The sequence below is a fragment of the Penaeus chinensis genome, chromosome 4, assembly GCF_019202785.1.
Source record: "Penaeus chinensis breed Huanghai No. 1 chromosome 4, ASM1920278v2, whole genome shotgun sequence".
NCBI classification, from domain to species: Eukaryota; Metazoa; Arthropoda; class Malacostraca; order Decapoda; family Penaeidae; genus Penaeus; species Penaeus chinensis.
Window position 1 is genome coordinate 8,493,343 of NC_061822.1, and position 13,272 is coordinate 8,506,614.

General features: G+C 50.0%; 1 protein-coding gene across 1 annotated transcript in view; it reads left to right on the forward strand.

Moving 5' to 3' along the window:
* The first annotated feature begins 434 nt into the window (after positions 1-434).
* LOC125025101 (cyclin-dependent kinase 17-like) overlaps positions 435-13,272 on the forward strand; it is a 147,902-nt gene continuing 135,064 nt past the window's right edge. The window contains exons 1-2 of the mRNA XM_047613014.1: positions 435-465; positions 5,135-7,016. Coding sequence (XP_047468970.1) covers positions 5,525-7,016 — 1,492 coding nt within the window. The 5' untranslated portion in view covers positions 435-465; positions 5,135-5,524. The remainder of the gene's footprint in view (positions 466-5,134; positions 7,017-13,272) is intronic.

Sequence of the window (13,272 nt, forward strand, 5' to 3'; positions counted from 1 at the left end):
CCCCTCCTAACCCCACTTCCCCCCCTCATCTCCCTCCCTCCCTCCCTCCCTCACTCCTATCTCCCCCCCTCTCCCCTGATCAACTCCCCTCCCTCTCTAACTCACTCCTATCTCCTCTCCCTCTCCCCTCCCTCTCCCCTCCCTCCCTTACCCCTTTCTACCTCCCCCTCTCCCTCTTCCCACTTCAGCCCCAACTCCCGGTAAACTCCCCTCTCCTTTACTCCCCTTTACCTCTCCCCCCTCTCCATCCCCTCCCCTCCCTTCACCCTCCTCTCCCTCTCTCTCCCCCTCGCCAATCCCTCCCGCCGTCCCTCCTCCCTCTGACATCCTCCTGCTCCTCCGCCCCCCCCTCTTCTTGCCAGCCCCGCCTGCCTGCCACAGCCCTGACACGCTCGCACTCACTCTCACTCCCACAGTCCAGGTACAGCACTCACATGCCCGGTGTCTCGTTCTGTGCTGTTGCTGGTACTGCTGCGGCCTCGGCGCTGCCCGCTTCGTTTTTGTTTTCTTGTGCCTGCGTGCGTGCTTGGCTGCGTGCGGGGTGATGTTTTTTGCGTTTTTTTGTTTTGTTTATTCGACCCTGCGTGCGTGCGTGCGTTGGTGCCTACGTTCGATATTTTTTTTTTTTTTAGTGTTTGCGTGCGTGTTTTATTTTTTGTTTGTTTAGGTATCTCAGTTTATCTCGTTCATCATCGTTTCGGTTGATGATGATTGTTTATTTTTTTTTCGCGTTAAGTTCGTGGATATGGATTGTTGCGTGTTGGTTGTGTCTTATTTCTGCCATGGAAAGAGAAAGAAAGAAAGAAGAAAAAGAAGGAAAAGAAGGAAAATGAGTGAACGGTGGGGGGGGGAAGACTGTTTTGTTTTGTTTTTCGATGACGCCACCTCCCCCCCACCCCCAACCCCCCTCTCTATCCCTCCCTCCTCCACAAATATAGGAAAACAAACGGAGATAAGAAACTAGTGAATTAAAAAAAAAAAAAAAAAAACCTTTACTAACGAAAAGTGCGAAGTGAAACGTGGAGGGAAGAGAGAGAAAGAGAGAGAGAGAGAGAGAGATAAAAGGGAATAAGGAAAGAAAGAAAGAAAGAAAGAGGAGTGGTGCAAATCGGAACAAAACGAGTGATTGTGAGAAATGAAGATCTCGATATTGCTCGACTCGCCATCCATCTTGGCCCGTGTTCGTGCGCCGTGCTGTTGCTAGCTTGTATTTTTTTTTTTTTTTTTTTTTTTTTTTTTTTTTTTGTTATTCATTGCTCTTGTTCTCTGTTGTGTTGTGGTTGTTATTAGTGTTATTGTTATTATTATTTTATTAATTTATTATTGTTTTATTGGTAGTAGTATATTATTATTTATTATTATTTATTATTATTATTATTATTATTATTATTATTATTATTGTTATTATTATGATTATTTATCGTTATTTTTATGATTATTACCATTACCCTTAGAATTGTGCTGATACTGATTTTATTTTTATTTTATATTCTTATCTTTATCTTTATTTTAGTATTATCATCATCACCATCATCATCAATATGCATCATCATAACCATCATTCATCATCATCATCATTATTATTCTTCATAACCATCATCATCATCATCATCATCATCATTATTATTCTTCATAACCATCATCATCATCATAACCATCATCATCATCATCATCATCATCATTATTATTCATCATAACCATCATCATTATTCATCATCATCATCACCGTCACCGTCACCATCTACTTCGCTGCCATCATGAACGTAACCTGTTGGGCTTTAGTGTTGATACGCAGAGAGGCCCACTCCCCCAGCCGCCCACTCCCCCAGCCGCCCACTCCCCCAGCCGCCCACTCCCCCAGCCGCCCACTCCCCCAGCCGCCCACTCCCCCAGCCGCCCACTCCCCCAGCCGCCCACTCCCCCAGCCGCCCACACCGTCTGGCCAGCGCTCGTACCCACCCTTGCCGCCCGCCGGACATGGGCAAGGGTTGAGTCATCGGCGGTGAATTCATGGGGTTTTGTTTGTCTATGTTTTTATTCATGTATTTATTCATTCATTCATTCATTGCGTTCGTGAAACTGTTATCAATTGCTTGATCGGTTATATATGTGTGTGTGTGTGTGATTGTGTGGTGTGTGTGTGTGTGTGTGTGTGTGTGTGTGTGTGTGTGTGTGTGTGAGTGTTGTGTGTGTGTGTGTTGTATTTATGTGTATATATATGTATATATATTTATATACATGTATATATATGTATATATATGTATATATGTATATATATATTTATATATATGTATATATGTATATATATGTAATATAATGAATATATGTGTATATATGTATATATATTTATATATATGTATATATATGTATATATATGTATATATAAATGTATAGATATGTTTATTATATTGGTATATATATGTATATATATATATATACATGTTATATATATATTTATATACATGTATATATATTTTATATACATGTATATATATATTTATATACATGTATATATATATATATTTATATACATGTATATATATATATTTATATAACATGTTATATATATTATATATATGTATAATATTTATATATATGTTATATATATGTATATATATGTATATATATGTATATATATGTATATATATTTTTATATATCTGTATATATATGTATATATATATGTTATATATGTATATATATGTATATATATGTATATATATGTGTATATATATGTATATATATATGGGTATATATATGTATATATATATAAATTGTATATATATGTGTATATATATGTATATATATATGTATATATATATGTATATATGTATATTATGTGTAATATATATAATATATATTTTTTTTTTTTTTTTTTTGGGGGGGGGTAAGGTGATGTAGGGGGAGTGGTGCGCGTCGTGTGTCGCATATGTGTATGAGTTGGGGATGTGTATGCATAAGTGTGTACGTACATTGTATATATGCGTCAGTCTATCAGCCTGTATTTATATATGTATGTATGTATGTATGTATGTATGTCTGTATGCATTCCTGCTTCGTGTGTGTGTGTGTGTGTTTGTGTGCAAGTGTGGGCGCACGCGTTGGCGCACGTGTGGGTTAGCGCGTTGCATGTATGGTCTGATATATATAGCATGAGTGGTGTATAAGTAGAGATATAGAGTGTTAGATCCATCGGCGTGAATAGCGAAGCGGGGCAGAATAAAACAATACGTCATATACAAAAGATAGAAAGAAAAGGGTCGAAGTGATGGAAAATTACAGGCTCACAACACCCACTCGCTCTTGGGGAAGAGGTCAAGCAGGGCTTATCACTGGGAAACAAAAGGTCAGTGAACAGATACTGGCGCGATAGAACCACCTGTTTGGAAAGAGGAATAGGGAAGGGGAGGGAGAAGAGAAGGGAGAAAAAGGGCAGAGAGAAGGGAAAGGGGCTAGAGGTAGGGAAGTGAAAAGGAATAGGAAGGGGAAGACGAGGGAAGGGTAGCGTATAGTACGGAAGGGAAGAGAAGGAACGAGAAGAGAGGGGGAGAGAGGGGAAGATAAGGGAAGGGAACAGAAGAATAGAAAGAGAAAGATCGAGAAGGGAAGAGTAGGGTAGGAATGAGAAGAGAAAAGAAGAGAGGAGATGGCAAAATAAGAGGAGAGAAATAGAGGGATAGGTGAGGAGAAGCAGATGGATAGAAGGAATGGAGGGAACTCATTATTTTCTTTTGGGGGAAGAATTTTGAAATTGAATATTGGTGGTCTGTTAGCCTGTAAACTTGAGACGAGAGAGAAGAAAAAAAATAGAAGAGGAACGGATAATGAGGAAGGAGACGAAGAGAAACGTGAGAAGGGAATCGGAATTGAAAATAAACAAGACACCGAGATGATGTTTGATAGAATGGGGAAGGGAGAATGTATTGGAAAGATGAGAGGAAGACCGAATAAACGGGAAGAGAGGAAGGGAAGGGAGGGGAAGGGAAGGGAAGGGAAGGGAAAGGGGAAGGGGAAGGGGGGGGGGTAAGGAAAGGGGACGGGAAGGAAGGGAAGGAGGGCCTCCGGGGAGGTGGAGGCCGTTTGGGGCCCAGGTGGGGTCTGGCGGGAGGGGTTTTGCGTGGCGGAGGGGGCGTGGGGGTGCGTCTCTCCACTTCCTTTCTGGCGGTGACGGCGCGCCATTCGGCGTTTCGTTTAAGTTGACATGGAGGCGGCCTGAGGAAAGCGCAGAAGCCAGGAAGAGGGGGTTTTGGATTGCCCGAATCCGATTTGTTTGGGGGGGGTTTTCCGCATAACCTTTCCGTATACCCCCCCCCCCCCCCCCCCACACCCCCTCCCCCCCCCCGGGTTAGGAATAGTTTGGTTTAAAGGGGATGGGGTGGGGGGAGGCCGATAGGCGAAAGTGCACAAGTGTTGCGGAATTGCACGGGGAGGGGGAGGGGGAGGGGGCAAGTGTTGGAAGTGTGAATATGTTTACGGGTTGGGGTGAGGGGGAGGGGCAAAAAAGGTGTGGGTACAGCGAGAGTGAGTCTGAAAGTACAGGAGTGTGTGGATATGCGCGTGTGTGTTCGATAGGCGAGGCTACATATATGGAACAGCGAGAGAGAGAGAGAGAGAGAGACAGAGAAAGAGACAGAGAAAGAGAAAGAGAAAGAGAAAGAGAAAGAGAGAGAGAGAGAGAGAGAGAGAGAGAGAGAGAGAGAGAGAGAGAGAGAGAGAGAGAGAGAGAGAGAGAGAGAGAGAGAGAGAGAGAGAAAGGGAAAGGGAAATAGGGAGATGGGGGTTTATCATTCTACGTGTGTTGTCTTCGTTTTGACCTCGGAATGGGGGGGGTGGCGGGAGTAAAATGTAAGGCAGGTTGTATCGACTGCAAATCATCACCCCGTACGCCGCGCACATCCCGACGAGTGTATCGCGAGCCCCGCCTAGCGCTGGAGGCGTCGTCGGCGATTGCGTCACTCGGCGGTGTGACGAAAGCGTCGTGGCTCTCCGGGGGCGCCCGTGACCTCAGGGCGGGTCCCGATGCACCCCTGAGATCATCTTGGCGCCTGGCATTGTTATTACCTTATTTATACCGTGTAGCTCGACGTCCTCACCATCCTCCTTGCAGTTGTTCTGATCCTTTTGCGTTCTCTTCAGCCCGAGAGTAAATGCAGTGTAATCCGAACAAGTGAAACGACTGGCTGAGCGAGCGGTGCCAGAGTCGACGACGGACAGTTGGCGAGCTGAGAGCGCGCGAGAGAGACCTGACAGTGAACTAATAAATACGCCGCAGTTGTTGAGCTGCGCGAGTGTGACCTATATACCTGCCGTCCTTGGAGCGAGGGCCGCCTGCGTGTTTGTGTGTGTTTCGGTGGTGCATTCGCAGACTTCACAGCAGCTTGTTGTGAACGTCACTGTTGCGGTGACGCCGTTTCGAGAAGGAGTCGTGACGCACTCAGGACGGTGTCGGCGCCCTGCGCGGAGAGCGAGTGTGTAGGAAGGGGCGCGAATGTCCAGGGCGGCACCGTCCCCCCGCAGACAGCAGTGATGCCCGTGCCCGCCGCTCGCAACCTGCCCTCGCCCACCGACCCGCAGTCCTTCTTCCACTACCCGCCGTCGGCCCCGGACAAGACCTCGCCCGTGGCCGCGCCGCCGGAGAAGACGAAGGGCCGTGATGACGTGTCGGTGACCACGCTACCCCCCAGCCCCATCGTCCACCCGTACAACTCGTGCCCGTCGCCCATCTTCCAGCTGGAGTTCCCGCACGACCTGGAGTGCCTGACGCCTAGCCCGGACCCGAGTCGGTCCGCTACTCCCGACGGATTCCGCCACTTCCTGCAGGTGTCTCTCTCGAGGTCTCCTTCCCCCAGCCTCCCCTTCCCTCCCCCGCCGTCCTCCAGGTCTCCCTCCCCCAGCCTCCCCTTCCCTCCCCCGCCGTCGTCCAGGTCCCCGTCCCCGACCAACCTGGGCCTTCCTTCGCCAGGGGACGCTCACGGCCGGGACTCAGCCTGGTCTCCCTGGTCGTGGGCCATCAAGCAGCCCCCCCCGGCTGCCGACTGCCAGTCCCCACCCAGCTACGCCCACTCCCAAGGCACCTCCACCTCAACTTCCTGCCGTGCCTCCACTCTTTCTCCCGACACGTCCTTATCCATCTCCACCTCAGCCTCCAACAACACCTCCGCTGGCTCCAGCAACCCTTACAGGAGCGAGATCTACACCTCCTCCTACCACACGTGCACCTCGTCGTCCGCCTCGCAGGCCCTCGAGCCCGCTCCTTTTTCTTGTGGCTCCGCATCCTCTAATCCTGCGTCCAGTCGCTCGGCCTCCACCGACCCCGCCGTAGCAGCACCTAAGCCCGCTCGCCCGACCACCATTTCTTTGAAGCCCTCGTTCTCTCTCGGGCATCCGAAGGCTTCCTCCGTCTCCCGGCCTGTGGCGGCAGCGGCGGGAAGGGTCGAGGTGCTCACGGGGCGGGACCTGCTGTTCGGCGGGTGGCTCGGCTGCGGCCGGTCGGCAGGGATGCTCGGCATGCTCTTCTCTGCCGTTGGGAACTGCATGCGGACGGTGGAACCGGCGCAGCGGAACCTCATCGATGAACCGGAGCTGGTGCACGAGGCGCGGGAGGACATGTCGCCCGGTTCCCCCCCCTCTCAAAGTAGCGGCGGAATGGCACGCGAGAAGCAGGTAAGCCGCGCCCCGAGGCCCGAGCTCGACAACGCGCGGCAGGAGCGGGAGGCGTGGGTTAGAAACCGAGACGAGGATATATGCATCATTGAAGAATACTGCGACGTGGAGGAGGAGCTGCCCCAGCACCCAACGCACTCTGTCCCCGGCGTCCACCTCCCCCACGACAACCCTCGCCGCGGGACCACCACCAACAACAACAACAACAAGACCATCAACAACAATACCGCCACTTCAAGGCTGGGGAAGTTCGCTTCGGCTGTGAAGGGCTCTGCCTCGCGGCGCCCCTTGGTGCTGCTCATCGGGGAGTCGCTCAGGACCGCCCGGGCCAACAAACGCTCCAGGTCCTCCTCAGGTAGGTGCTGAGACGCCGCCGCCTAACGTTTACAGCTACATCACTGATCCGTTTCACTCGACGATACATACTCACAGACAAGTACCTCATATATGCTATTAATACACAAAGATACGAGGAGTCTGGAATTATGTCGTGTAGAGTACAGTTATTATACTTGTCATACCTGGTCTTAATTCGCCATTCGCCTTTAACTTTGAACAGAAGGGGAAAAAACACAGTGACCGTACAGTGTCTGCTTGTCTCAGGCTCACGTGGGCGGATCCTGTCGACATATCAAGTTTATTTTTAACGATTTTCGTCCTCGTTTCCAATGCCGGCAAATTGTTAGTATGCAAACAATATTAGGACAGAGATAGGGTTGGATGGCGGATTTTCCCCGTGCTCTTGTTTACTGATAACGAATCAGAATACACAATACTTGACAAGGATATTCAAATTTATGTGAATGCGTAAACAAAAATAAGAGACTCAATATAGAGTTACGGAAAGACGAATATTTTTTTTTCGGAAACCGATACATTGTTTTATTTATTCATTAGTTTTTTTGGCACAGTGGCCTAGTTATGCTCCTGGTGTTACGGTATGTTGCATTGGATCAAACCTCGTCTTATAGCGGCCCGGATGCCGTTTTCGTTGACCCTAAACATGATAAGAGAGTTTTTGCCGATGATAGAAGGTCCATTGTTGTTACGTTTTGTAGGAGGGAATGTATATATATTTTTTTTTTTCAGGGATTATTGGATTGTTATTTGTTCTATTTTTTTATCGTTTTTGTTTTTTGTTCACGTGAGGGTGTGTTCTTCCGTTCTGTTTCCGTGCTCTCGTTCCAGCCTCCTGAGTGTGACCCGTTCGGCTGGAAAGGTCATCGTCGCTGTTCTCTCTCCCTTTCTTCTTGGTCGTTTCTTCGTCATTACCTTCGTTTTTTTTTTTTTCTTCCTTCCTTGCTGCTTTGAAGTTGTCTGGTTTCGGTTTCGTAACTTTCTCCGACATTTAGCCGAGATGGCATGTTTCCTCTGTTTACGTTCTGGTTCCTTCTTTTTTTTTATCTTCTGTTGTCTCTTTTTTTTGTTTTTTCTCTCATCTCTTCTATTTTCTTTTGTCTCCTCTCCTCTTCTCGTTTCTTTTCTCCTCTCCTTTGCTCTTGTCGTTTCTCTCCTTTCCTCTCTTCTCTTTTATTCTCTTCTTATATCTATTTTTTCTTCTCTTCTCTCTCCTATATTTTCTTCGCCTGAGCTTTCCCCCTTTTCCTCGCAGTTTCCTCTCAATATCTCCCCATCCCTCCTCTATTCCCTCTGCTCTCCGTCAGGCCCCTCCCCTCCCCTCCTCTTTCCACTCCCCCCCTCTCCCTCCCCCTTCCACTCTCCCTCCCCCTTTCCCTCCCCCTTCCACTCTCCCTCCCCCTCCCCCCCCTTCCACTCTCCTTCGCCCTTCCCCATCCCCTCCCCACTCTCAGACAAACCCCTTGATCACCTTCCATCAGGGCCGCCGCCCAGGAAGGTCACCCCAAGGGATCAGGGACAGGCGCTTGACCACGTTTGCATTGTCCTCCTCATCCCCCGCAGGGCCTCGGGGCTCGACCTCGTAACCCTTGACACACCGTGGAAGGAAGGAGGCTGGGGTGAGCCGAGGGAGATGGGGGTGGGGGGGATATGAGCGCAGATGGGGGGGAGGGTGGAGAGTCGGGGGAGATGGGGTGGGAGGTATATGAGCGCAGATGGGGAGACGGAGTGGGGGTGGAGAATGGGGGTAGGGGAGAGGGAGATGGAGAGGGAGGAGGAGGAGCTGCTTCGCTTAGCATGAGTCACTCGTGTTTATTTATGTGCGTGTGAGTTTAAATGTGAGTGTCGGGCAGACAGACGGTTAAAGTACGAGAGTTTGTAGATGTGAGTAAGTGAGTGAGTGAGTTAGTGAATTAGTGGGTGAGAGTGAGAACGAGAGCGAGAGCGAGAGCGAGAGCGAGAGTGAGAGTGAGAGTGAAAGTAAGAGTTAGTGTCAGTGAGTGAGTGAGTCGATAAGGGATTACGAGAGATGAAAGAGGAATAGAGATGAAAAATAAAAAGACGGAAAGGAAGAGAAGCGATCAGAGGGAGAAGGAAAATCGGATAAAAGATAACAAACAAAACAACTCAAACAAAGAGCCCAAACAAGGAAACAGGAGGAGAAAAACAGAAGGATTGCATACCGTTGATCACTCGGGTAACATCCCAAAGCTCTGCCTCGACACAGCATCTCCGACGGAATTTCGCCGGATGTCCCCGGGCATTGTGGACTAAAGCCTTCTGATCCATCCCCCGCCCACGCGCACCTCTCCATTCAAATGGCCTTTCGAGCCCACACGCGCCCACGACGCCCACTCTCGGCCGTTAGGCTTGCTGTCTGACCTTTACACAAGATTAAAAGGGAGAACAAATGTTTGTTTGTGTTTGTGTGTGCGTGTGTCGGTGTGCGTGTGCGTGAGTGCGTGCATGCGTGCGTGTCTGTGTGTGCGTGCGAGCGTGTCTGTGTGCGTGTGCGTGTGCATGTGTGTGTGTGCGTGTGCGTGTGCGTGTGCGTGTGCGTGTGCGTGTGTGTCTGTGTCTGTGTCTGTGTGTGTGTGTGTGTGTGTGTGCGTGCGTGCGTGCGTGTGTGTGTGTGTGTGTGTGTGTGTGTGTGTGTGTGTGTGTGTGTGTGTGTGCGTGCGTGCGTGCGCGCGAGAGAATAAGAGTGAGAGAATGCTAGTGTCAGAATGGGAATTTGAGTGAGTGCGTGAGTGAGTATGTGGGGGGGAGGACGGGTAGGAGGGGATGTAAGTAAGATTGAGAGAGAGAAAGAGAGAAAGATAAAGAGAGAAAGATAAAGAGAGAGAGAGAGAAAGAGAGAGAGAGAAAGAGAGAGAGAGAAAGAGAGAGAGAGAAAGAGAGAGAGAGAAAGAGAGAGAGAGAAAGAGAGAGAGAGAAAGAGAGAGAGAGAGAAAGAGAGAGAGAGAAAGAGAGAGAGAGAGAGAGAGAGAGAGAGAGAGAGAGAGAGAAGAGAGAGAGAAAGAGAGAGAGAGAGAGAGAGAAAGAGAGAGAGAGAGAGAGAGAAGAGAGAGAGAGAGAGAGAGAGAGAGAGAGAGAGAGAGAGAGAGAGAGAGAGAGAGAGAGAGAGAGATTGTTGATGGCTACTGAATTATGGTGTTTCTTTCGGTCGCCGTCTGAATATTAAATGAAGAAGAGGAAACGGAAAGGAACGAGGGACGAGAGGCGAAGGGGGGAAGAGAAGGGCGAAGGAAAATGAAGGGAGGACGAAGACGAAGACGAAGACGAAGACGAAGCGACGGGCGGCTCTCCCAAACACGGGAGTTGAACGCCGTGGAAGAAATGATCTTTGGCTTTCGAAGATGGCGCGGGTTGGCGGGGAGGAGGAGGAGGGGGGGGGGGGAGGTGAGGGATCGGGGTAAGTGGGGGTGAGGGAGTGTGTGTGGGGGGTGAGGTTAAGTGTGAGCTGGACGGAAGTGGCGAAGCTGTGGCCGCACGGAGAGAGAGAAAGAGAGGGAGGGAGAGAGAGACCATCTGACTCACGCACAGGTTCAGATGGTGCATGGCGAGGACTTCGTGTCATGTCTCTGCCCCCCTCTCTCTCTCTCTCTCTTCCTTTTTGTCATTTACTTCCTCTCACCTTCCCCTTCAATTCCCCTCCCCTACTTTCCCTTCCCTTTCCCTTCCCTTTCCCTTCCCTTCACTTTCCTTCCCTTCCCTTCCCTTTTCCTTCCCTTTCCCTTCCCTTCTTCCCTTCCTTTCCCTTCCCTTCCCTTCCTTTCCCTTCCCCTTCCTTTCCCTTCCCCTTCCCTTCCTTTCCCTTCCCTTCCTTTCCCTTCCCTTCCCTTCCCTTCCCTTTCCCTTCCCCTTCCTTTCCCTTCCCTTCCCTTCCCTTCCCTTCCCTTCCCTTCCCTTCCCTTCCCATCCCCCTTCATCCCCTCACCTCTCTTCACCTCTTCCTTCCCTTCACCATTTCCTCGCTCCCTCCTTCCCGTCTCTCTCTCTTTTCCGTCCCCCCTCTCTCCCACTTCATTCTTCTGCCGTTCTCTTCCCCCATCCCTCCCTCGCGCCCTTTCACCTTCTTCCAAATCCACTCAGAATCCAGGCCCACGTCCAGATCCGTCTTTGAGCTCAGCCCCGCAGTGTGCATGTCCGTGTACGACCAGACATGCCCGCACACGCGTAGAGGGCGTGGCTTGGACAGTTACAGATCAAGAGATCATTCGCGGGTCCTCTTGCCTTGCCTGTGTTGGTCATGCGCAAGAGGTTCGGTCAGGTGAGCGTTCCATGCCTCTCTCTTTGTCTCTGTCTCACTCTCGGTCTCTCTGTGGGTCTCTCTTTCGGTCTCTCTTTCGGTCTCTCTTTCGGTCTCTCTCTCTTCGGTCTCTCTCTCTCGGTCTCTCACTCTCACTCTCACTCTTTCTTTTTCTTTCTCTTTCTTTCTTTTTCTTTCTTTTTTCCTTTCTTATTTTCTTTCTTATTTTCTTTCTCTGCTCTCCTCTTTCTCTCTTTCTCTCCTCTTTCTTTCTTCCTTTCTTTCTCTTTCTCTCCCCACCCTCTCCCTCTCTCTGTCACCTTCGCTCGCTGGACATTCCTACGCCCACGCTCCCCGACCTTCCGCGCCCCACAGCCCCCCACACGCCCCTTTGCGACCTCAAGGCATCAGCATCTTGAACCTTCACGCCCACAGTGCTTGCTTGGTCCTGTCATCCACTCCCCGCCCGTGCCCAGGCCTTGATCTCCCGCGCGCCTCACGCCCATACCTGTAACCCGTCGGAGCGCATAGCCAGCTGAGCATGGGGTCTCGCAAATGCTTAAGGTGCCACGCGTGTTCTCCGACTCAGGTGTTGCTCGGGGCGGGGATTGTTGCTTCTGATTTTGGTTGTCGTTGTGTTATCATTGTTGTTGTTTTGCTGTTGTTATTGTTACTATTATTTTTACTATTACTATTATTACTGCTTTTACTACCACTACTACCACCACTACTACCACTACTACTACTATTACTACTTCTGCTACTGCTACTACTTCTGCTACTGCTACTACTTCTGCTACTGCTATTATTGTTATAAGTGTATTGCTGCTATTACTATTACAAGGATAATGATAATAATACTTAAAACGAGAATAACAAAAATAGTATTGATAAATATGATGATAATGCTGATAATACTGGTAATAGAAATGTTGATTAGGATAGCAGTGGTGTCGGTAATAATAATGATAATAGTAAGCAGTAGTATTGTTGTTTTTCTCAAGTATTAACAAATCACAATTTCTCCTCCTCTTTCATGATTTTGTTTTTGTTCTTATTTTTTTTTTTTTTTACTGTTGTTGTTGGCGTCGTATTTCTTGTTTTTCTTCTTTCGTCCTCTGCGACCCCTTGCAATGCCTTTCCTTAATTTTTCATTGTCTCACTATGACTTCTTTGTTATTCTATTTAATTATTTTCATGCTTTTCCACCTGACCTTCCCTCTCATCTTCTCCTTCCCCCTTTCATTTCCTTTTCCTTTTCCTTTCCGCCTTCCCTTTCTCTCCCCCCATTACCCCCTCCCTCCACCCATTTCCCTTCCCCTTTCCCTTCCTCCCCCTCCCCCTCCCCTTCCCCTTCCCCTTCCCCCTTCCCCTTCCCCTTCCCCCTTCCCCTTCCCCTTCCCTTTCCCTTCCTCCCCCTCCCCCTCCCCTTCCCCTTCCCCTTCCCCTCACCCTCCCTCCACCCATTTCCCTCCCCTTCCCCTTCCCCTCACCCTCCCTCCACCCATTTCCCTCCCCTTCCCCTTTCCCTTTCCCTTCCTCCCCCTCCCCCTTTCCCTTCCTCCCCTTCCTCTTCCCCTCCCCCTCCCCTTCCCCTTCCCCTCCCCCCTCCCCCTCCCTCCACCCATTTCCCTCCCCTTCCCCTTTCCCCTCCTCCCCCCCCCCCAATCCCCCCACTCTTGCCCCTTCCTCTCCCCGCCCTCGCAATCACGGGCCATCTTCCGGTTGCAACGTCGTGTGTCGTGTGCGCGCGCGTGGGTGTGCATCGCCACGTGATGCGGATGCCGGACGTCAGTGGCCAGCTCAGCACGGAATCGTCACTGCCGTTCGCCGCCTCCGCGTGCGCCGTCGGGGGGAGGGTGAGCGCTGCGGCGGCTGCGGCGGCTTCTCCTTGTGACTCATCGCGTTGCACCTTTCTTGTGCTCTAACCCAGCCCCACTCCTCCTCCCCTCCTCCTCCTCCTCCTCCTCCTCCTCCTCCTCCTCCCCTCCTCCTCCTCCTC